The sequence below is a fragment of the Euleptes europaea genome, chromosome 5 (genome assembly GCF_029931775.1).
Source record: "Euleptes europaea isolate rEulEur1 chromosome 5, rEulEur1.hap1, whole genome shotgun sequence".
Classification (NCBI taxonomy): Eukaryota; Metazoa; Chordata; class Lepidosauria; order Squamata; family Sphaerodactylidae; genus Euleptes; species Euleptes europaea.
The window spans coordinates 85,717,713-85,742,147 of NC_079316.1; the positions used below are offsets into that span (position 1 = coordinate 85,717,713).

Consider the following 24,435-nt stretch of genomic DNA (forward strand, 5'->3'; position numbering starts at 1 on the left):
GTGGCTGCAGAGTGACTTCTGAAGGTCAGAAAAATCATGAATAACTCAAAAGAAGCCTCGAAGCAGTCTCGCAGGGATCATGAGGCTAAGAACCACACATAAATGGCCAATGAAATTTCTCCAAGATGGAAAAGGGATAAGTGTGGGAAACCATGTCTACCATGAAAGCTCTTGTGGGCACCAAAAACTTTATCTCATCAAATGTTCAGCTTAGATTATGTTTATGTGATAATGCTTTTTAAAAATACAGTGTACCCAAAAAGTGTAATAATTGACAAATAATTGACAAATAATTGACATCTTCCATGATCCGAGTAGAAAAATACTTCCCTCAACAGGCAGCAAGCAGATTAGTGGAGCCATAAATGCTGAACTTGAAAGCCCAAAGAGGACCCTGTTGGATCCAGCCTTGATCCCCAGTTTCATTGATAACACAGGTTAATTTTATATTCAAAGAAAACTTACATCAATCTGTCTAACGAACTAGAGAATATTACAAAAAGCTACACTAAAGAAAAGAATAAATTGGAACTTGCTACCAAAAAATGCACTGCACGGAGGGACTGTCTTACCTCTTGTTGTGCGTAGCCTCGCCTGAAATTCAGGAAAAAAATGACATTAATACATTTATTCAAGAGTACAGCATGAAAGTTAAAGGCACATACCATTAAACTCTGTTACAAGGAATGAGGGATATAACACATTCTTGGGAAGTTTTTTTTCCTTCTCTTTGCTTCCTCAGTCAGAAGCCAGTGCTCCTGAGACCACATGTAGCCCACTATGTTTTCCCAATGTAAAATCTATCCATATTTCTTTGTTTAACCTCCATATCACCAAGGATGTATGAGAAGTTTAAAAGGGGATTTAAAAGCTTTAATGTCTGGTTGGCTCTTGGGTACCTCCATTGAAAACAATTGTCAAACACAGAAAGAACTGTTGTTATGGCAACAATATGGAAATAGGCTATTAATATCTCTTCAGGGCAGATTCTTAGAAAACTCATGTGCGAGGATTGTGAATATGTATGGCTTTGGACATGTATATCATCTGGCATGAGATGCCTATTCACATTCTGAGCCACAGGCCCCTTTACACATTATTCTCCCATCTACTCCTTCCCCCACTGGGACCCAGCGTAGCACATGTGGCATGTCTATCTGTCCATGGAATTTTCCGTCATGCTCTTCCAAAAAAAGTCATTTAAGAAAATCAGAGAACCTCCAGGAGTGGTTACTGCTACGTTACAAGGAGCTGCAATAGGAATGGAAAAGCTCTAGTATGCACGTGGAGGCTGTGAGACAAGTGTGTGGATGTCAGTGGGCCTATGCTATGATGATCTGTGGCTGCCTCCACAGCTCAGTGAAGAGTAACCTTTCATGCTGATGCATTTCAACAATGTTAAGTCCACATGCAACTCGCAGACAAACGGACTGTCATTATTTCACCATTGGTTTATCAGGCTAGATTTTGACTGTAAGATTCTACTAACTCCCATTTGTAACATATGTTTATGAACAAGTTTCAAAGACTATTCCCTGAAAAAATAGAATATGCACATCACACATTGCTTCCCTATAAACAGCTCTTGTTTCAAATTCTCCCCAAAGATTTTTTTTCACACAAAAAAGAACATTTCAAAGTTTCTTGGGGGATAAGTGGATGGAGAGATTGAGTGGGTCACGAAATAGAGAGAACTTGCAGTCAAAATTTAGGTATGGTTAGTACAGTTGCCCAACTTCCACCTGGAGATAGAAACATTAAATTCAGTAAATGAGAGACAAAGAGATAGAAACTTTAAATTCAGTAAATGAAATGACAGTCAAAGAGAGCAATTCTAAACAGATCTACTCAGAATCCTACTCAATCTATTCAATGGGGCTCACTCCTGGCAATATGATCTTAGGATGGCACTGTAAGCTTGCAATCCTTTGCACAGTTACCTGGAAGTAAGCACTGTTCAACCCAATGGGACTTCTGAACAGGAATTAGTGGTATGTAGTAATGGTTTTTCTGATCCATTTCCCCCCACCGCAGATCTTGTCCACTCCAGGCCCTTACCTGCTTAGCAAGTGGAGTTTTGATTATGCTGCACAGCAGGTGAGGGAGCAAAAAAAAGGTGATGGAGGAAGAGGGGGTACAAAGGCTGGGATTTAAACACAGACCATCCATCAGCATGTGGCATCCTGGAAATCTGAAACTCAGATGTGCGCCACTGATGTCAACAGGATGTGTCCCCAATAAGGATGCATGGGGTTGTCAGCATGAGCAGCTCGTGATATACTTTGTACCACTGATGTTAGTCAGATTTAAAGGCGCCTAACTCTCTCTGGACCCTGACCTGGATGGCCCAGACTAGCCTGATCTTGTCAGATCTCAGAAGCTAAACAGGGTCGGCTCTGGTTAGTAATTAGATGGGAGACTACCAAGGAATACCAGGGTTGCTAGGCAGAGGAAGGCAATGGCAAACCACCTTGGTTAGTCTCTTGCTTTGAAAACCCTGCAGGGTCACCATAAGTCGACTGTGACTTAACAGCACTTTACACACACAACTCTCTCAGGATTGTACCTTTCATGTTTTCCATCCTGTTCAGAACTTCTATTTATATCCTGACATAGACATAAGGAAGGTTTGAGAGAGAATAAATGCACAAAATTACACTAAAACTGAACTAGACATAACATACCAGATGGAGGGAATGGTAGAGGAGAAAATAAAAAAACAGCGTGGATGGTAATTATCATATTTAATTTTTAATACTACCATCTGCAAAGTGTTACTATTAACATTCAGTGCGTATAGTCAGAGGTAAATTATTGCCATTGCCCATGTGATAGGAAAGTAATGCACAACTAAAATGAATATTTATCACCAAAAGATGATCAGTGACTTGTTGAAGTATACTGAAGCTGTGCAAAATCTCATATCTTTGTTACCTGAACGATGTATTCTATGGAGGGTCACCTCATGTCTTGCAATCCTGGTTGGTGCATCAGCAAGGGGCAATTTGTCAGGGGAAAGTGGTGGGCAATAAGAGGGTAATCAACCTTCTCCCCACTCTTGTTATAACCCCACCCTGGCCACTTTTCCCTCAACTAGAGATCCAGGACTAGGTTTACAATGGATCTCCAGCTTGAGGAAAATAGCTGAGGAAACGGGGTAAAGAATGGGGGTTAACGCACCCCACTTTCTCCTGCATTTTCTCTATGGCAGGTCACCCCTTTCCCATGCCGTTTTGCAAATGAGAAGTGGCCGTTGGGGTTTCAAGGCACAGTGTAAGAATGTGTAATTTTATCCATAGTCTCCAAAAATAGTAATGGTGTGATCCAAAGCAAACTGCATACACAGACATTCTTACAAATGTACAGACCAGATTGGAGCCAGTATACATTTTCCAATGGCAAAACTTTCATGCCTTCCTCCTCCCACTGTGACTCAATGATCTCCATGGAATGCTGGTCCTGGGGGACAGGAGAACCTAAGGAACGCCATCAGGGCAGTTTGCAGGAGGAAGGGGGAATCAGCAGAAATTGCCAATTTAGTCTGGATCCAATCCAGGCACAACAGAGGAAGGAAATGGTAGAGGAGAAACTGCCAGACTACTTCTGGCGGTACTCTCTTGTGCTCCTTGGGTCTTGCCTTGGCTTTTGGGGAACTGTTGCTGGGAAGGGAAAGCTTCGGATCTTAGGAGAAGTCTCGAGTTGCGGCAAGCCTACTGCCTTAATTAACACTGAAGGAATGATAAACCATCAAGTAAAAAAAAAACGCAATAAAATTATGACAATATGTATCACCAGATCATAGCATGTATTATCGAAAATGTAAACTGTCTTTACAAAGCAAGGCATTAATTTTAATAAATAAGATAAAGTTTTGGAAATGATTGCCATAGAATTTTATCTGGATCTAAGGGGCAAAGTGGGGTATAAATCTAAGTAAGTTACTTAGATTGTGGACTTCTTTAGAAAAGGTGCACAATTTACAAGTCAGCTTTAGTTCTTGTAATTTGTGCTCAGATTTTGCAGTTAAGAATCTTCTTGAATCTTCTCCACCATTTTAGCTCTTGAAAGGCTTTCCATTATTTTAAGTCAAGTTTCTAGTCCTTGCTGTTGTGGATGGTTTCTTCACAATGTGCAAACTAGAAAGAACTTCTAGTCGCTGGAAGATGAAAAGTAGACCCACCTGTTGCATTACCCTTAATGTCTACCTTGTAAAAACAACAGTGTATGATATGCCAAAATAGGGGGGGGGGACCTTTGTTTTACATATTTGATATTCAAATATACAAAGCAACATTGTTTGTACAATAGTTTGCATGTTGCCCCTTCAATGCTATATATGTAAAGGCTCCTCAATTTATCAGCCTAACAGTTTTCTAACTGGTTAGATCCCAGTGGGTATTTTTCTTTGCCTTACTTTTAGGCAGTTTAAAGTTATCATCTTGTTAAAAACCAAAGATAGATCAAAATCAAAAGGCAGTAAATCGAAGTTAGAATTAGAACATGCTATCTTTACCTTTTGGCTCTCGAGATAAATGTATCACTATTTAAAGCATGAAAGATGCTATCAGTCTATTCTTTTGATAAATACCCATGGCCTTTTCAAACAATTCAAGAAAGGATCATTTGTTTTTCTTTAATCTGCTCGACTCTACTGATACAGTGCGTAAAGTGTACTTTTTTGGAGATGCAAAGATGGTTTTATAGAGCTATAGCTGTCAGCAGCACATTTCTGTTCCTCTTTTGTCTCCAGTCAAAAGTGCTTGAGAAATGGAGCCACCTCTGTAGAGCTGCATTTGAACGCTGTGTGTGTGTAAAGTGCTGTCAAGTCGCAGCCGACTTAAGGCGACCCCTTTTGGGGGGATTTTCATGGCAAGAGACTAACAGAGGTGGTTTGCCAGTGCCTTTCTCTGCACAGCAACCCTGGTATTCCTTAGTGGTCTCCCACCCAAATACTAACCAGGGCTGACCCTGCTTAGCTGCTGAGATCTGACCAGATCAGGCTAGCCTGGGCCATCCAGGTCAGGATTTGAAAGTTACCACACTGCTAATTTCATGTGTGAATTGGTCCTGAATGGTGACCATCTGCTAGAAACATGTCCTTGATCCTAGTCTCTTGACCTTCTTCAGAAGGCCACCATTATGTTTTATTTGCTTATTTATTAAAATTATTTTGTATGGCTCTTCTCCACTAAAAGCAAGGTTGCCAACCTCCAGGTAGTAGCTGGAGATCTCCTGCTGTTACAACTGATCTCCAGCCGATAGAGATCACTTCACCTGGAGAAAATGGCCGCTTTGGCAATTGAACTCTATGGCATTGAAGTCCCTCCCCAAACCCAGCCCTCCTCCGCCCCCAAAACCTCCCACCTGTGGCAGAGAGGGACCTGACAACCCTAACTAAAAGTGAGCTCAAGGCACATAGTTCATCAAAACATGAGAGAGAGAGAGAGAGAGAGAGAGAGAGAGAGAGAGAGAGAGAGAGAGAGAGAGAGGAAAACCAAAATCATAACAGCAGCCCAAATGCATTTCAGATAGCCACAATAACTTTAAACCAACTAATACTATATTTTAAAATCAACAGTATATAAACCAGGACACTGATAAATAAGATTAATTTAAATTAAAAACCTTTTAAAACAAGACTGACTTATATACCCTGTAGAAAAATAAGGGAGGGAAGGGGCAGCTCGTACCTCCCCTGGAAACCCAATTCAGAGCTCCAGAGCTCTCACCAAAGAAGTTCTGAAATGGGCTATGTTCCTAACTGTAGTATCTTTCGTATGCAACGAGGAGAGGAGGCACACAAAAGTCATGAATTTGTTAAAACTAGAAGCAAGAGTGATGTCACAATTCCTGTTTTCACACATCCTGCGCAAAGTTAATTAGCTTACCTCTTGACATGGAGGCAGCACATGTATCTGAGTTCTGTTTCAGGGAGTAACAAGAATTGTCAATCACTCTCACTTCCTGATTCTATGCTTGTGGGAATGCACAGAAGAACTATACACTTCCATTTTGATTCTGTACAAGGAAGTGCCAGCTGTAATTCTGTTTTTCTCTCTCTTTTAAACCCTCTAATTGTTTGCTCTATATAAAATGATAATTTATGTCGGAAAAGCTCAAAATTTCTTAGGAGCATTCTTAGAATGACAATCAACTAGGAGATATTGGTTCTTGTAGGTTATCCGGGCTGTGTGACCGTGGTCTTGGTATTTTCTTTCCTGACGTTTCGCCAGCAGCTGTGGCAGGCATCTTCAGAGGAGTAACCTCTGGAGAGGGGAGGGACTTCAATGCCATAGAGTCCAATGGCCAAAGTGGCCATTTTCTCCAGGTGAGGTGATCTCTATCAGCTGGAGATCAATTGTAATTGCAGATCTCCAGCCACCACCTGGAGGTTGGCAACCCTACAGATCTCAGACTGTGGTGTGTGGGAAGACTGTTTCTTAGGCAATTTAAACCTCTCCTGACTGAAACATGAGTAATACTTATCAGCCTTGCTAACTGTGGGCAGTCAAATTTGTCAAACTGTAGAGTGGCTATTAAAGAAGATCAGAATAATGCTAGTACTGATCTGATTCTGCATTTGAGCTAATGAGCTACTGTGTTCCATGTCTGCATTGCTCTAGACCCTTTCCCAAGAGTGGGAACACCAAACTGAAACCTAAAAGCAGACTTTCTGTTACCCAATCCTGACCCTACATCTCAGTAGCAAGTTACTCCTCTGAAGATGCCTGCTGGCGAAATGTCAGGAAAGAAAATACCAAGACCACAGTCACACAGCCTGGATAACCTACAAGAACCAATGAACTCTGACCGTGAAAGCCTTTGACAATATTTTAAACTAGGAGATAATTTTGAGCTTCCCCTGGTTGAACAAAAGAAATCTTTGTAAACAGGCTTATTGTGTATTAGCTGACCCACTTGCATATCAAAGGTCATACATGATTAGAGATTCATTATTCCCTTGATGAGATTCACTAGAAACGAATTTTAAAAGTTGATGGTAACTTGGTTCTGAATAATTTAATAGTTTGACAATATGTATTCGTTTGCATGAGATTTCACATCTTTTGACTGTCTGTGGTTGGTTATGCATGGTTGGTTTGTCTTGCAATTCTCTCGTGAATGTCTTGATTCTCCGCGGGGATTATGCATTATGTTCCCCTCCCTCGGGGCTCAGCTTGCTTCCATTCCATGATTTCCTTGGGTTTTCCCGAAAATAAGTTTACATCCGAGCTTATCTCGGAAGTGTGTAGGTGCATAGTTCAGCAGTGGGTCTATCTTCCCATGTCATGACATCCCCCCATTCTCCTACTCCTCCTCCAACTTTTGACTGTGTGGATCACAAAAAGCTATGGATGGTTTTAAAGGAAATGGGTGTGCCACAACATCTGATTGTTTTGATGCACAACCTGTACTCTGGACAAGAGGCAACGGTTAGGACAGAACATGGAGAAACAGAATGGTTTCCAGTTGGCAAAGGTGTTTAACAAGGATGTATTTTATCTCCCTATCTCTTCAATCTATATGCAGAACATATAATTACGACAGCTGGATTAGATTTAGATGAAGGTGGAGTGAAAATTGGGGAGAGGAACATTAACAATTTGAGATATGCCGATGATACTGAATTACTGGCAGAAAATAGTGGAGACTTGGAACGACTACTACAGAAAGTTAAAAGAGAAAGTGCCAAAGCAGGACTACAACTGAACATCAAGAAGACAAAAGTAATGACTACAGGAGAATTACTCAACTTTATGGCTGACAGTGAGGAAATGGAAATTGTTCAAGACTTTCTATTCCTTGGCTCCATCATCAACCAAAAGGGAGACTGCAGCCAAGAAATCAGAAGGAGCTTGAGACTGGGAAGGGCAGCCATGAAGGAGCTAGAAAAGATACTTAAGTATAAGGATGTGTCACTGGCCACCAAGATCATGTTGATTCATGCCATGGTATTCTCTATTCCTATGTATGGGTGTGAAATCTGGACGATGAAGAAAGCTGATAGGAAGAAAGTAGATTTCTTTGAAATATGGTGTTGGATGAGAGTGTTACGGATACTGCTGACTGCCAAAATAAAATCAGTGGTTTTCGATCAAATCAAGTCTGAACTGACCCTAGAAGCTAAAATGACTAAAGTGAGGCTATCATACTTTGGTCACATTATGAGAAGACAAGAGTCACTGGAAAAGACAATCATGCTAGGAAAAGTTGCAGCAGGAAAAGATGAAGACTCAGTGACAGATGGATTGACTCAATAAAGGAAGCCACAGCCCTCAGTTTGCAAGACCTGAGGAAGGCTGTTAATGATGTTAATGATGTTTTGGAGGATACTGATTCATAAGGTCACCGTGAGTCGGAAGCAACTTGACAGCACTTAACACACACACACCTCCAACTCGTCCTTCAGCCAGCCTTCAGCAATCTCCTCCACAATTCCTAAGGAGGCCACATCTGAGATGGAGGTGGCCATGGTTGGTTCCTTCTCTGTGCCCCCTCGCCACATTTTTTAATTTTTTTCTTCTGCTGATCTGATGGAATACTGATATATCATCATATCATCCAAAATATTATTAAAGATAGCAGAGAGAGCCAGCAGAGGCTAGGATCATACGTTCACTCCCCCCACACACATTTGTGTGATCAGTTACTTCGGGGGGGGGCACAATCCTAGGCTCCACTGCCTCTCTCTCCAATTTTTAATCATATTTTTGTTGATATGATGATATATCAGTATTCAATTGGAGCAGCAGGAAAAAAATGCAGCGAGGGGCCACAGGGAAGGAGGCTTCCACTGCCAAAGTGTGAGACAAGAGAGGGATGAACCAGGGACATACTAACCATGGAGCAGACCTATATCTGCCCTTTAAACATGCATAACTTTACTCAGAGTCAGTTGTTTCATCAAAGCCAAAGAACACAATAAAAGCTCTGCTGGGTTCAGACCAGTGGCCCATCTAGTCCAGCATCCTGTTTCACAGAGATGACCACCAGTTGCCTTGGATAGCCAACAAGGCATAGTGGCCGAGGCCTTTCCTGATGCATCATGCCAGCTCTGGTATTCTGAGGTTTGCTACCTGGATATATGGAGGCTCTCTTTACTCATCATGGCTAATAGCCATTGATGGACCTATTCTTCATTTCTCTGTCTAACCCCCTTTTAAAGCCACTGGTTGAATTCCTCAGTTTAATTACTCAATGGATAAAGAAGTATTTCCTTTTGTCTCTCCTGAACCTACTGCCGATCAATTTCATTGGGTACTCCCACGTTTTAGCATTATGGGAGAGGTATACATATTGGGGTGGATCCAAGACCTATTTCTGCAGGTACAAACACTTCCATCCACAATTTTTGCAGCTTTCCTCTTCCATAGAAGTCAAAAACGCCCCCCAATTCCTGCTCCTGAATGACCAAAACCCTAGAAGCAGAATGGGGGCATTTTTGGCTGCCACAGGAAGGGAGAATCTTGGAAGTCATACTCTGTGGGCAGAAATCCTTGTGCCTGTACAAATATGCCGTTGGATCAACTCCATTACCATCCAGAACCATCTTTCAGGATCTTACCTTCCTATAACAGCCCTAGATTTTTGCTCTGTGCTCTCTCTTTAGTTGCACTCTCCAATACATGACAATAATTAAGAGAAATCAAATTAAATTTCTCTCTCAAACTCTTTTATCTCATGCTGGGATGTGTGAAAGTGTGTGCCTGACCAAACATGGGAAGTAACCAAGATTTTAGTAACAAAGAAAAGGGAAGTAACAAAATTTGCAGCCAGGGTCTGGATTTCGTTATGCTCGGAGCAGATTTGGGAGGTCTGAACTGATGAGACTACAGAGCTAGCGCTACTTATGTGCTTGCGGCTGGACCTTTGTTATAACAGCTCTGCTTGGAAAGAAACAGATTATTATAGTGACACAGGAAGTTTACTCTGCTTCAAAGGAGTCTGTCCTTAACGTTTCAGCGTCAAGGGAAGGAAGAATGCAAAACAAAGTACAATAGCACTTGATAGTATGGTCTACACTTGATTGTAGTAAGGCTTACAAAGGCAGTCAGCTACTTCACAGGTTGCATTCTGAAATAACATTGTACAACTTGTTTTTCAAAGTACAGATTTATTAACTTCTTGTCCAAAGAACTGCTGCTAGCATAAATGTGCTTTATTCCGGGCGAGCTCTAAAATATTCACCCTCAGTTCGAACAAGAAAAGAAAATGGATTATCATTGTCCCCTAATCATTTGGCTATTATTACAACTCGTGACATGCACTGGACCTGAAATCAACTCCACCTTGAATGGGGACTTTATTAGGCACAGAATATTTCTAATGCGTCAGCAGAACTCAAGTAATGAAATTTGCAGGGCTTGGCTCGGGGACAAAACAGAATCTACCTTCAGCAGTTTTTGATTGAACCATCCATACTTGTCCCAAGTGCACTGGAGAAAAAGTCAGCCATCGAAGTAAAGCAGCATATTTCTAAACTTTTAACTAAAATACGCCTGTAATTATGTGTCTTTGCATAGCAGACAATATTAGTGAAACAAATTAGTTTTAAGCTTTAAAAGTTCATTCCCTATACCCAGTTTGGGCAGTGTTCATTCAAAATGCATTTCTTAAATATCAGTTTTAACACTAAGACCTGAAATAAATAGATGAGGAGAACGTATGTGACTGACAGCCCATTCCTGAGGTGGAGGGCTGCACTGGTGGCTGGAGGCAGCACAGCCGCGCTGCCTCCAAAGGAGGTTTTGCTCCACCCCAGTGAAGCCGAAACCTTGCCCTTACCTGAAAAACCCGTGCAACCACTACATTGGGTTGCATGGGGCTATACCACCTCAAAAGGTGGCATCTCTCTCTCTGTGTATAAAGTGCCGTCAAGTCGCAGCCAACTTATGGCGACCCCTTTTGGGGTTTTCATGGCAAAAGACTAACAGAGGTGGTTTGCCAGTGCCTTCCTCTGCACAGCAACCCTGGACTTCCTTGGTGGTCTCCCATCCAAATACTAACCAGGGCTGACCCTGCTTAGCTTCTGAGATCTGACAAGAGGAAAGGGCAAAGGGGGCATTCCCGGGCTGAAAGGGCTTAGGAGGCCGCCTACTGGTGGCTCCTCCCCCAGCCTGGCATGGGAATGCCCCGAGAATGCCCCTGGGAGGATGGTACATGTAAATGCACTGTCTGGATGCCGGCGTGAGGCTGTGCCAGCGTCCCTGGGTGTGTGTGACCCCCCCCGCCGGCGTTTGTGCCACCCTGGGCAGCGTAAGTGGCATGGGCCCCGGTGCAGGGGGCCCAGACGCTGGCACAGTGCCTTCCTGGCCTCCTAAGGACTTTCAACCTTTCGGCTCAGGAATGGGCTGTTATACTCTTAACTCAGCTCCTTTGTTTACTTACAGGTACAAAGGTCAAGCTAGCTAAAATAACAAAATCAAGATTTAGCTAACAGGTTATATTTAGAGTACAGCAAGAAATAGGCTGTTACCGCACTAGGTATTCCCAGCAATGTATCAAGAGTTTGGAAATGTTATAAAAAACATCGCTTTAAAAGGTTTTTGGATACTACGGCTAAAAAATGGTTGGAAGACGTCTTCACAGCTAAAGGGGCTAAACAAAGTGCGAACAGTATTTTTTATAACAGTTCGAACTCTTAATACATTGGTGGGAATACATAGAAAGTGCGAACAGTATTTTTTATAACATTCCCAAACTCTTAATACATCGCTGGGAATACCTAGTGCGGTAACAGCCATACTCTTGCTAAATCTAGGTATGTATACTTATTAAACCCTTCTTTTCATCCTCGCAATTAAATTTATGTTAGTTTTAAAGGAATGCAAAAATCTTCAGAAGAAATATGCTAAGCAATGCATCCTGCACTATGGTAAAACACATGTAAGAACATAAGAAAAGCCATGCTGGATCAGACTAAGGCCTATCAAGTCAGCAGTCTGTTCACATAGTGGCCAACCAGGTGCCTCTAGGAAGCCCACAAACAAGACAACAACCGCACAAACAAGACAACAAGACAACAACCGCAACATCCTGCCTGTGTTTCACAGCACCTAATACCGTGTTGGCGAACCTATGGCACGTGTGCCGGACTTGGCACGCCGAGCCCTCTCTGTGGGCACGCGCGGGTAAGTTGAGCAGCCGTCGCGTCTGCCTTCCCTGGACTCCCCGCTGCCCAGCTGGGCGGTGGGGGCTTTGAACTGCTCCACGCTGCCTGCAGGCAGCGCGGAGCAGTTCAAACCCCCCCCTTCCCTGGACTCCCCGTCACCCAGCTGGCAGCGCGAAGCAGTTCAAAGCCCCCCCTTCCCTGGACTCCCCGCCGCCCAGCTCCGTGCAGTGCAGCACGGAGCAGTTCAAAGCCCCCCCCCCCTTCCCTGGACTCCCCGCTGCCCAGTTTAGGGGCTTTGAACAAACATTAATTGTTCAAAAGCATGCCAAATGCAAACTTTTACCTTCAATAAAAAGTTGTATCATTGAAAGCTCTGTTGTGTTTTTCTTTTAAGGCAAAAGATGTTAATGTATGTGTTGTTTTTTCTAAACTAAAACCTCAGTATTCAGGTTAAATTGCCATGTTGGCACTTTGTGATAAATAAGTGGGTTTTGGGTTGCAGTTTGGGCACTCTGTCTCTAAAAGGTTCGCCATCACTGACCTAATATAACTGGCATGCTCCTCTGATACTGGCGAGAATAGGTATGCATCATGATTAGTATTCATTTTGACTAGTAGCCATGGATAGTCCTATCTTCCATGAATATGTCCACTCCCCTCCTAAAGCCTTCCCAATCGTCAGCCATCACCACATCCTGGGGCAGGGAGTTCCACAATTTCACTATGCGTTGTGTGAAGAAATACTTCCTTTTATCTGTTTTGAATCTCTCACCCACCAGCTTCAGCAGATGACCCCATGTTCTGGTATTATGAGAGGGAGAAAAGCTTCCCCCAGTCTACTCTCTCCATACCATGCATAATTTTATAGACCTCTATTATAGCTCCCCTTAACAGCCTTCTTTCTAAGCTAAACATCCCTAAGCATTTTAACCGCTCCTCATAGGGCAGTTGCTGCAGCCCCCTGATCACTTTGGTTGCTCTTTTCTGCACCTTCTCAAGCTCTGCAATATCCTTTTTAGGTATGGTGACCAGAACTGTACACAGTACTCCAAGTGTGGTCTCACCATAGATTTGTACAAGGGCAGTATGATAGCAGCAGTTTTATTCTCTATTCCTTGGCTAATTATGGCCAGCATGTAATTTGCCTTTTTTATAGTAGCCACCACACTGGGTTAACATCTTCATCAAGTAATCCCCCTACCACCCCAGATCCCATCAGTGTATATGCGAAGTTGGGATTTTTTGCTCCAGTATGCATGCAATATTACACTTGCTCACATTGAATTACATTTGCCATTTTAATGCCCACTCCTCCAGTTTGGAGAGATCCTTTTGGAGCTCTTCACAGTCCATTTTTTTTGTTTTAACCACCATAAATAATTTGGTATCATCTACAAACTTGGCCACCTCACTGTTCACCCCCAGCTCCAGGTCACTGATGAACAGGTTGAAAAGCACCAGTCCCAAAACAGATCCCTGAGGAACCCCACTGCTCACAACCCTCTGATACTCTCTGCTTCCTATTTTCAACCAGCTCTCAATCCAAAAAGGACTTGTCCTCTTATCCCATGACTATGAAGTTTGCTTAGCAGTCTTTGGTGGGGGACTTTGTCAAAAGCCCTTTGGAAATCCAAATACACAATGGCCACAGGTTCATTCCTGTCTACATGCTTATTGACACTTTCAAAAAAATTCCAAAAGGTTAGTGAGACAGAACCTACCTTTGCAGAAACCATGTTGGTTTTTGCTCAGCACGGCTTGCCCTTCTATATGTTTGATAATTATATTTTAAATAATGCTTTCCATCAATTTATCTGGAACAGAAGTTAAGCTAAAAGGTAAAGGTAAAGGTCCCCTGTGCAAGCACTGGGTCATTCCTGACTCATGGGGTGACATCACATTCCGACGTTTTCTAGGCAGACTTTTTGTTTTAGGGGGTGGTTTGCCAGTGCCTTCCCCAGTCATCTTCCCTTTACCCCCAGCAAGCTGGGTACTCATTTTACCGACCTCGGAAGGATGGAAGGCTGAGTTGACCTCGAGCCGGCTACTTGAAACCAACTTCCGTCGGAATCGAACTCAGGTCGTGAGCAGAGCCTTGACTGCAGTACTGCAGCTTAGCACTCTGTGCCACGGGGCTCGTTGAAAAGCTAACTGACCTGTAATTTCCTGGGTCCCCCCGGAACCCTTTTAATAAATAGGTATTACGCCGGCCATTCTCAAGTCCTCTGGTACAGAGGGACATGTTAGATATCATCATTAGAATTTACCATCTGGTCCCAGTGACTTGTTAGTTTGCAGTTTGTCTAGATGTTCTAGAACTTCCATCCTTTAACAGGATTTTTAAAATATATAAAAATGTGGTGTGTTTTTTTTGCACAAAATAGATTACAAAAGGGAAGTCTTTGAATATGCAGTGTCAGTATATAAAAAGTAATAAAAGGCATATTGCGGGTAACAGAGAGAAGGTTGAATGTCAAATACGAGAATCTTTATCAAATCCTGCCTCCATGGCACAAAATACCCAGGCACAAAGCCTGCCTCCGTTACAGAGAGAAGGTTGAATGTCAAATCCGAGAACTATTATCAAAGCCTGCCTCTGTGGCACAAAGCTCTCTGATCTACAGAACAAGATGATACATTATTGTAATAACTTCAAATAACTTCAGCCTTTTTTTTTTTTTTTGCTGAGTCTGTTTTTCTGCTATCACTTGCTTTCCAGTGACATCCAGCATTTTACAGTGAAAACGTAAGTTCTCTCCCCTGGTGAACATTTTCAGTGGAAGCAATAAAGTGCCATGTCCCCTCTCCTCTCCCATGCACAGTAGGGTTCTTGATTTGTATGTTGATACAAACTCTTTTGTCAAGGAATCCCCCCTCCAATACTTTTCTCCTGTACATATTTGGCATGCCAACTGTGCTAACGTGCTCATCTAAGGAGCAGCTTTTTATCCACTCCTTCCATCATGAAGTACTTCACAGTGCATCAAGTGGTAATAGCAGGAATAAAACACACACACACACACACACACACACACCAGCAAACAAGACAGAACTCCCTTTGGGGGAAAATTAAAGATTACAAAATAAAATAGAAGATGTGTGTCCTTTTATTATTAACACACCACAGGTATCAAAATGAAGACAGGAAGTGGAAAAAAGGGGTGGCTGGGTTGGGAAACCAGGAAAAGAGCTAGCTCTCCATGATGATGGATCATGTTGGGTTTGGAATACATTGGCAGGAGATGTTTTCCAACAGAACCGGGATATGCACCATGGTACGTGTATCTGTGTGCGTGTGTGTGTATGTATGTGCATACAGTCGCAGTCATAATGCGGTGGACTGAGATGGGAATCGTTTTTCGAGCTCCTCCACGATGCAGCTCAAATTGCTGTTCTGTGGGCCGTGCTCAGAAACAGTCTCAGTATTTGGCGGATCTGGCGTCGTGACTGATCTCAGCTTGGCTATGTGTTTTGGTAGCACATGGTTTCTGTCGATTTGACGGTACATATTGGCCACTGATTTTTCGATATCTGCTAAGTTCTGGATATTTTTAAGAATCCCCTTCAGCTCCCTGGGAGGAACTGGAGGGGGGTTGGGCACACAAGCCTGTGGAAACGCTTCTTGCTTGGAGAGGGACTTGGTATGTTTTGCAGGAGACAGGTGCAGGGGGCTTAAACTGGATGATGAAGAGTACAACGAAACAGCAGGAGGGGAAGGAAGCTGAGGTGGCAATGGGGGTGGAGTCGGTGGAGGGGGAGGTGGTGGGGGAGGAGGGTTTTTGGGTGGGTCTGGAATGCTTCCCACAACTTCTGTTTTAGGCTGAGTGCTCAAGAGGTTTTGGTTAGTGGGTGTTTTGGTCCTCAACGAAGGAGTAGGTGGCTTGTGACGTGGCGGAGGGGACAACTGTTCGCAAGTGTCTTGACGGGTGATGATGACGGATGGTATTGTCGACACTTCCAGTTCAACGGCCTCAGAGCAAGGTGTGAGAGATGAGAAGGAAGGTGAAAGGTGGTCTGGAGAGGCAAGGAAACTCTCAGGAAAAATCTCTAGTGAGCTCTCTCCCTCTTGGGTGCAGATGCTGTGAGCTGGTGAACGCAAACTTTTAATCTCTCGGTATTTCACCTGTTTCATTTCCTGCAAAGCCTGCTGCTCAAACTGTCTTGCCTTCTCTTTGACAGATAATTTGGTGCCAACGATCTTTCTGAAGATTGGACTGCTGTGCTGGACTTCAACTCTTTCCCTTTCTGCACTGTTTCTCTCCTGTGCCCACTGAACAGGGTCCATGATGACGCCCCTACTCAAAGCATCAGGAGCATGTTTTCTGGAAGCATAAGTGGGTATAGTCCATGCTCGATGAAAGTCTCCCAGAGGGCACCCCATCAGAACATCTTTCAATGGTAGCCTTCTAGGAGAAAGTGGGGCTAGAAAATCTTCCCTTTCTTGCAAAACTCCTGTACCCTCCATGTACAGAGGGTTTTGAGTTGTTAATGGGTTCTCATCAGATAAAAATGTAATATTACTTGCAGATTTGGGTAGGTTATTGTTCAGTGTTCCATTGATGTTAGACTGCTTGTGTGCCTCAATAGCTCGAGAAGCAAAGCTGCTAATAGCTCTCTGACGGTCTCCTTCTTCAAACACTGACTTTTTTCCCCTGCTTTGTTGAAAATGGTAGAGAAGAAAAAGACTTGAAAGAAAAGAAGATAATCACAGGTAAGGAAACATGCATGGACACTGATTCACATGAGAAAATATAATGTGAATGAAGTGAACGAAAGCAAAGGCATCTAAAGACTTCTGTTATCTAGAAATCTAGATTTATATGTAACTAATCTATATTTAATTAAGCTACTAAGGCAAGATGTCTTATTTATTTAACTAAGGGAAGTGATTTACTTCTTCACCAAGGAAAGGAGATACAAAGAGAGGGTAAATAAAGTCCTAAATTTAAACAAAAGTCTGGACAAAAGTTAGCACTCTGTATACATCTAAATTTTCCTTTAGAATTAAAATGTCACCATTAAGAATTTTGCACAAGATCTATCTCTACAAGTGCACTTGGTACACAAGTACAATTCAAGGGCTGTGATTAGAAACAAGGAGGAAATGACTCAACGAAATCTGCCTAATACAGAATGGGTTGGGCTAGGTAACAAAAACAGTCTTTCCATTCTGTAGCAGACTACCTAACGAACCCCAGCCCATGAAGGGCTCCGGGTGTAGGGGATCTAATGCATGCATGGAGCCACCAGAGCAAAGCTTTGTCATTTATTTCAGTTGAGGGAATAGCTCCATGTTGGCCTTTTCTACATGTGCAAAGATTTCCTCTAAACTGAAAAGAACTCCGTGTTCAAACATTCTGATGTACACAAGAGGCTCTAGACTGGGTGACCAAGAGACTGAAGTATACATTACGATCGCTGCACGGGAAGTTTTCTTCTTTTAGCTGAAATATATAGAAGTCACAGAGTGAGACTCCATTCCACATTCCTTGTGAGTGAAGATGAAGGTTTCTAAACCTAATGTCAGTACTTGTAGTTAGTATGGCTGGAGTGTGATGACTCACTACATAGAGGCCATTTTCAGTGGGATCCAAATAACAATCTGCTGATCTCCTGATAAGAACAAAAAGCCTTCTTCAACCAAAAATTGATTTTATCTAATTCAGTCCACCCAACCATTCTCCCATGCATTCCCTGCTCATTATGTTTGTATCCGGCAGTGGTTAGTTTGAGGTCTCTTGCGGTCTTCAAACCGTTTTGTTTTCCCATAGTCAAACTGCAAATTAGCAATGCTGCCCAAGTTTGTAACTACCTGATTTAGAATACGAATTTGTACAACTTGGAATGCTTGGATGTATTCCAAATCAAGTGTCATTTCCCCCAAGAACTTAACTGCAGCTCGAAATGTAAAATGAGATTCTGCAAATATACCGAGAGAACGGCACTCAGGCTGCTTAGTGGGTAGCTATTAAACAATGTTAAGTGAAGAAGAATCTTTCACTGAACAGCTACCCAAGTCACAAGAGAGAACTCTTAGGAATGGAGCATTTCCCCAAGAATTCTCTGAGACAGCTTGTAAATACTAATATGATTTCAAATAAAGCTAAGAGATGTTTGCCTACTACTATTGCAGATATAAGGAAATGGACAGGGTTACACTTTGGTAATTTGCAGTCCACGATTGCAAACATTTGATTGCTTAATAGTGACTAGTCTCACTGAATCTTCCATGGAATGAAAAGTTTCAGAAATCTGAGAAGTGCCACTGGAAAAAACAAACTAGCTAAACAGAATAGAATTGATTGAAAATGTCTGGTCCTGAAGGTACACAGAATAACAGTGCTTTCCGTTTCTTATCCCCACTTCCCTTTGGAAGGAGAAAGGAAAACTCGTAAACCAAATGATTTCAGAAGTAAATTTCTTCCAGATACTACAGACTAAAAACACTAAAAACAATTCAACTACTTTTCTATCTGTTACATTATTATCACCATGACACAAGTTTACTTACTGATGCCTACATATCCAAAGAGAGAAAAAGAGAGGAATAAGGGGAAAGACACAAACATATTTACAATTTTTTTAGCCATGTTATAATTATATATAAGACCAACCGTTACTTGAAAATGGATTGAGTGACACAGGACAGTCAGAAGATGAAAAAGAAATAAACATTATCTTCAGAGCCTCTATTTAAATTTGGGGCCATGACAGATAAATAAGAAGTACTTATATTTTATTGAACATGTATTGATACATTGCCCATTCTACTGCGAAGTTCGCTCTAAGCTCATTTCCCCCTTGCTTGGCAACTTCCCCGAAGAGTCTGCTGAGCTTCTGGCAAAGAAGCTCCCACTGGGAGAAAATCCACAGCTTACGCTCCAAATTGCCAAGTTCTGCAATGTTGTTATCAAAATACGCAGAACTTTGTTAGAGAAAGATACTTCACAGTTTTATACATTTTAAGGTGATAATTTTAATCATGGATTGTTTTTACTGATCTTATACCTTCCCTTACACAAGCATTCTGTAGTTTTACTGTACAATACTCTTGAGCTTAGACGTCTGATCAGGGCCGATGCCAGTCATTTTTGCGCCCTATGCAAGGCTAACTACTTGTGCGCCCCCCTCCCCATTGCTAACCAATTTTCAAAAACAGATGTCTTGTAAAAAAAATAAAAGCACAAAACTTTTTATAAGATGTTATAATTAATTATATTCCATAGCACTGTTGTGGTACTTATCTTAAAATAAAAAAAATAAATTGTCAGTTGCATTTCTCCTCCAAGAAACGAATCGGTTTAAAACAGTGCCCCTCAGACAAGTCCTGTGCCCCTCTGAGGTCTGCGCCCTACGCAACCGCCTAGTTCACCTAATGGTAGCACCGGCCCTGCATCTGATGTATTAATATGTGATTGGTCATTCAACTGTATAAATAAAACTTAACTTATACTTTAACTTCATTTCAAAGAACTTCCTAAAATTCTGAGATGCTGCTTTTCCAAAAACCAATTTTCTCTCAGAAAGGTTTACATATGTCATGACCAATAAACCACTATGTCCTTGATCTGAAGTCAGCTCTGTATACACCAGGGGTGGAGAACGTCAGGCCCGGGGGCCGTTTAAGGCCCGCGAAGTCATTTGGTCTGGCTCTTTGTGGGTCCTGGCAGATCTCTAGCTTAGAAGGATCTAAGACTGGCGATCCGCCCCCTCCCGCAGACAGGAATAGCCTCTATTCAAGGCGGATATGAGTTTGTTTTGCCGAGAAAAGGAACCTTTCCTCCCCCTTGCAGAAGAGTCTTTAGCTATGGAGCTGCTAGGACCAACCAAGAAACTGTGTTAACCCTTTCCCACCCGGGCCATGGAGAAATGTATTCCCTCTGTACTACAAGAGGGCTGGGGGTGGAAGTGGCTACAATGGAGGGGTTAAAGGGGGCAGGGCCAGAATGTGTGGGTGGGGAGTTCTTAGCCAGTGTGTACTCATTTCATCCCTGCAGGCAGAGGTAGCAGGAGCTGGCTGTAGAATCCGGCCCCGACTATGTGGAGCAGGAGCAACTCTGGCATGCGGCTGGATGGCTAAGCCTGGATGGTGCAACAGACCATCCTGTGCCACCAGGTGGGCGAGTGCACCACCGGTTGGATATCTGCCTGTTTGCCCACACCCCCGGGGGGGGGGTAATCTGGGGCAGCTGCCTGCTTGGGGCTTGGTCGACTAATGTTTAAGTTGATAATTTTCTATGGCTTGAAAATGATGTTATAAATATCCAAATGGCCCTTGGCGGAAAAAAGGTTCCCCACCCCTGGTATACACACTTAAGCATCTGAAGGTTCATTGTGAAAGGAGCCTCATCCCACTGCACAAAGCTTATGACAACACCAGGAACAGCCTCCACATCAGCATGAAATGCTGGGACAGATTTGATGTGTGTTCAAAAAATGTTTGGACTCATCTACAGGCAGAGGCGGATCTACTGTGAAACTAATGAAGCTTAAGCTTCAGGGCACCTAATCCTGGAGGGCCCCCCTGAAGCCACTTTTTTTAATGAGTGAATTTCTCAACAAAATTGATGGGTTTTTTACTGACGGAATCATGAGCCAATGGGTTGAAGTACTTAATACTGACCTTAGAATATGCTCTAGTACCCATTTCATATGGCCTCAAAATGTCCCTGTAATTGGTAAAATTTCAAAAACATTCTCAGGGGCGTGCAACGCTGTAAACCCCAGATGTAAGGGCTCTCTGAGCTCACCAGAATTTATTCATAGCCTACATTTTGGCAGCTGGATCCTTAAATCCTTTGTTGGTGTACGGCTTAATAGTTCTATAGTTTTATTGCATCACTGTATGGCCCATTTTCAAGGAATCCATCCCACCACCCTGTTCTCCAGCATTTCGGCATCGAGGTCCTTGCAAGGGCAGCAAGGCCCTTTGGACTTTGTTGGATGTTGCCCTATTGTTGCTGGTTGTGAAGGGGCCCCCATAACAGTTCGAGCTTCAGGGCCCCAAAAATGTAGGTCCGCCACTGTCTACAGGACTCTCTGAACTTTGGCCTTTATCATCACAAAATCCTTAATTAAGCTATGTATGATGCGCTCTATATCCAGATTTCAAAAACTTTGTCCATGAATTATATATGGTTGTACAGATATTCCCTATCAATCGCTTCTTTCCTCTATAATTCCATCTCTCGCTCATCACTTGCAATTTGCACTCAAGACCTTTCCAGGAGTTACTGGAAAAGAATGACTGGTTTCCCTCGATCAAGGGACTGCCACTTGACTGCAGGAGTGAAACGGAGATTTAAAAAGCAACAATCAAATCCCAACTACAAAAACCCAATCTTTGCCATCTCATGCACACAGATTCTTCATAAATATACATATACACAAAACTCTTTCAGTTAGGCATACATGCATTTGGTTCTGTTGGGGATTCTTCTAAATGGAAAGCATGCATGCACAGCTGCAGTTGCCACCCACGATAGAGGGGCATCCTGAACTGGAGAAGCATCACAGCTCTTATAAGGCTGCAGACTCATCAGACCACACTCTAAGGACTTGACGGTAGTCAAAAGCAGAAGAAGAGTTGGTTTTTATATGCCAACTTTCTCTACCACTTAAGGGAGAATCAAACTGGCTAACAATTACCTTCCCTTCCCCTCCCCACAACAGACACCCTGTGAGGTAGGTGGGGCTGAGAGACCTCTAAGAGAGCTGTGACTAGCCCAGGGTCACCCAGCTGTCTTCATGTGTGGGAGTGGGGAAACCAACCCGGCTCACTAGATTAGCATCCATTGCTCATGTGGAGGAGCAGGGAATGAAACCCGGTTCTCCAGATTAGAGTCCACCGCTCCAGGTAGATTTGTGGGCAGCCCCCGCCCTGGATTCACCGAACAATTGCAGTACCTAGGAAATTCCTGTGCTGTCCTTTTCATTCTCTTCCAGCTCATGACCTGGTGATCTGTGGAATGTTAGTAAGTGCTGCTGCAAGGGCCCCTGCCCTGGCACGTGATCCCCATCAGGGGATCTCCATGCACATTTTCTTCATCCCAGTACAACCTGGCTCCGGCTGAATGCCCTCCACTGTATGCAGAAGGACCAGCCATACCTGAGCAGCAGCATACCCAGCTGAAAGGTGTGGGGATAGTAAGAGCAGTGACATGCTATGCTGCCAAAAAATACAATTAGCTCCGCCATAATGCACCAGGGAAGACAAGTTGTTATGTGCAGGTCTCCTGGGCTGGTGCACACAAACCCTCAGAGTTCATTTGTGCCACAAGAAGGGCCCCCTACAACGTGCTCTTATAAAACAGGCTGATAACATTACTCTATTGGCAACTATATTGCAATACTTGTTATTGTTCTCACAAATGTATTTATTAGCGTAATTGCTGTTAGATGTGAGGACACTTCTATTTGCATTGCAACCAATGGGCTGCTGAGTTGGCCTGTGTTGTACAGATGGGGCTCTGATCACATATTTATAGACGAGCTTTCTGCTTTTGTCAGCTGCACAAACTAAGCTTTCTGCCTCCCTTAGTGGTAACAAGACAATACTGCATACGTGAGGTGCAGGATCATGCCCTTGTGTTTAGGAAATGACTCATAGTCTCAAGAAGAAGTTTTAAAAATGTTTTAAATAATTGTGAGAGGCTGCACTGAGGCCGCAGGACATAGAAATGGAGTCCAAACTGAAAGCAGAGAGCAAAAGAGGTGGGAGTCGGCTCAGGTGAACTGAAGGGCTAGCACAATAGCCCAAGTCGGGAGGTGGTAAGTTGCCACGTCATTCCATTAGATGACTCAGGAGGAGTGGAACTACCAGCATGGGGGCCCAAGGCATCACTCTTGCCAGAAACATTGACTATGGCCTACTCAGGAACAAAGACCTAATGAAGAGAAAGGAATAGGGTTGCAAACTTCCAGGTACTAGCTGGTTATCTCCTGCTATTACAACTGATCTGCAGCTGATACAGATCAGATCACCTGGAGAAAATGGACGCTTTGGCAATTGGACTCTATGGCATTGAAGTCCCTCCCCTCCCTAAACCCTGCCCTCCTCAGGCTCCGCCCCAAAAACCTCCTGCCGATGGCAAAGAGGGACCTGGCAACCCTAGTAAGGAAGGTGGAAGAGGAGCAGAAAACAGGCAGGTCTCCAAGTTGTATTTGGAAGGGGAAGAAAGGTGGAATGTTTAGGGAGAATGAGTGTCCTGAGATGGTCTTAGAGATAAGGAAGAGGATGTTTGTCATCCTCCTTCCCTCCCTCTGGCTCCTGGGGCAACTAGGTGGGGTTTGCTGGAAGAAAAGTCCTATGAGCAACATATTAAGAACCCTCTCATACAAGCTAAAATCCATTTAGCCTCTGAATTATAGTTTGAGTTGCTATACCTGAATAGTGCAAATTTCATTGAGGACTTACATGGTACTGTCGCCGAGTTCTTCATACAGATTAGTGGCAGGAGCACTTGCCGGCTTGCCAGCTGGTAAGGCCATCTGGATTCGAGCTGTCTTTGCGCATTCAGCTTGCCTCCTTAGGTGAATCACATGGGAAAAGAAAGAAGAGTGTCACAAACGCTCTCTGACCATGATCACATCAATAGCAACAACCCCAGAAAGTGTATTTTTTCACAGTTTTTCACCTTGTAGCAGGATACGGCACTAAGAAAATGAAGCAGGCAAAACAAAAAAAAATCTGGCGTCTTAACTGATTCTATTTGCTGCAAACATATTCAGCTCTGTTAGAAAGGAACATCCTTTTTCATGCTTGACTGAAAGTTCCGGACGATTTGAATTGCTGACTCCAACTCTCAAATTAACACCTTGGATGCTTGAACATGAATGTGGAGTATGCCCCACTGACTCCACTGGAGCTGATTTCTAAGTAACTGTTTTAAGAAAACAACCTGCAATTGTTTTATAGAGTAGATAAAACTAGATTACCCCAGTGTGTACTCATGACCTTAAAATCTACATATTGATTAAGTTAGGTTAGGAAAACACTCCAGGATTAATTTTTAACCCAATTATACTATCAGGCCATTTGTGTTCCTGATATCTGTGGTCATGATCAAGACTCTGCCTGTCAGACAAAAACGCCCTTTTCTGTATACACACCCACTCACATGCACATGCATAGCCTACAACTAAACATAACATATATCATCTGATTACTATTACCTTGCAATATAAATTCAATACGTATTAAACGGCTATCAGTTATTGTGTTCCTTTTAAAATCCAGGCATATCCTGAAGTACGTCAGTTTTATAGTTTGACTTTCCTGCCAGCTGACGTACTTTGGCACAAGACATTAAATCTCAGCACGG

At 43.0% G+C, this 24,435-nt stretch overlaps 1 protein-coding gene across 1 annotated transcript in view; it reads right to left on the minus strand.

The window, feature by feature from the left end:
* PCDH15 (protocadherin related 15) overlaps positions 1-24,435 on the minus strand; it is a 558,859-nt gene that overhangs the window by 12,226 nt on the left and 522,198 nt on the right. The window contains exons 32-33 of the mRNA XM_056849418.1: positions 23,529-23,639; positions 573-594 (exon numbers count right to left, since the gene is read on the minus strand). Of these exons, the coding sequence (XP_056705396.1) occupies positions 573-594; positions 23,529-23,639 (133 nt within the window). The remainder of the gene's footprint in view (positions 1-572; positions 595-23,528; positions 23,640-24,435) is intronic.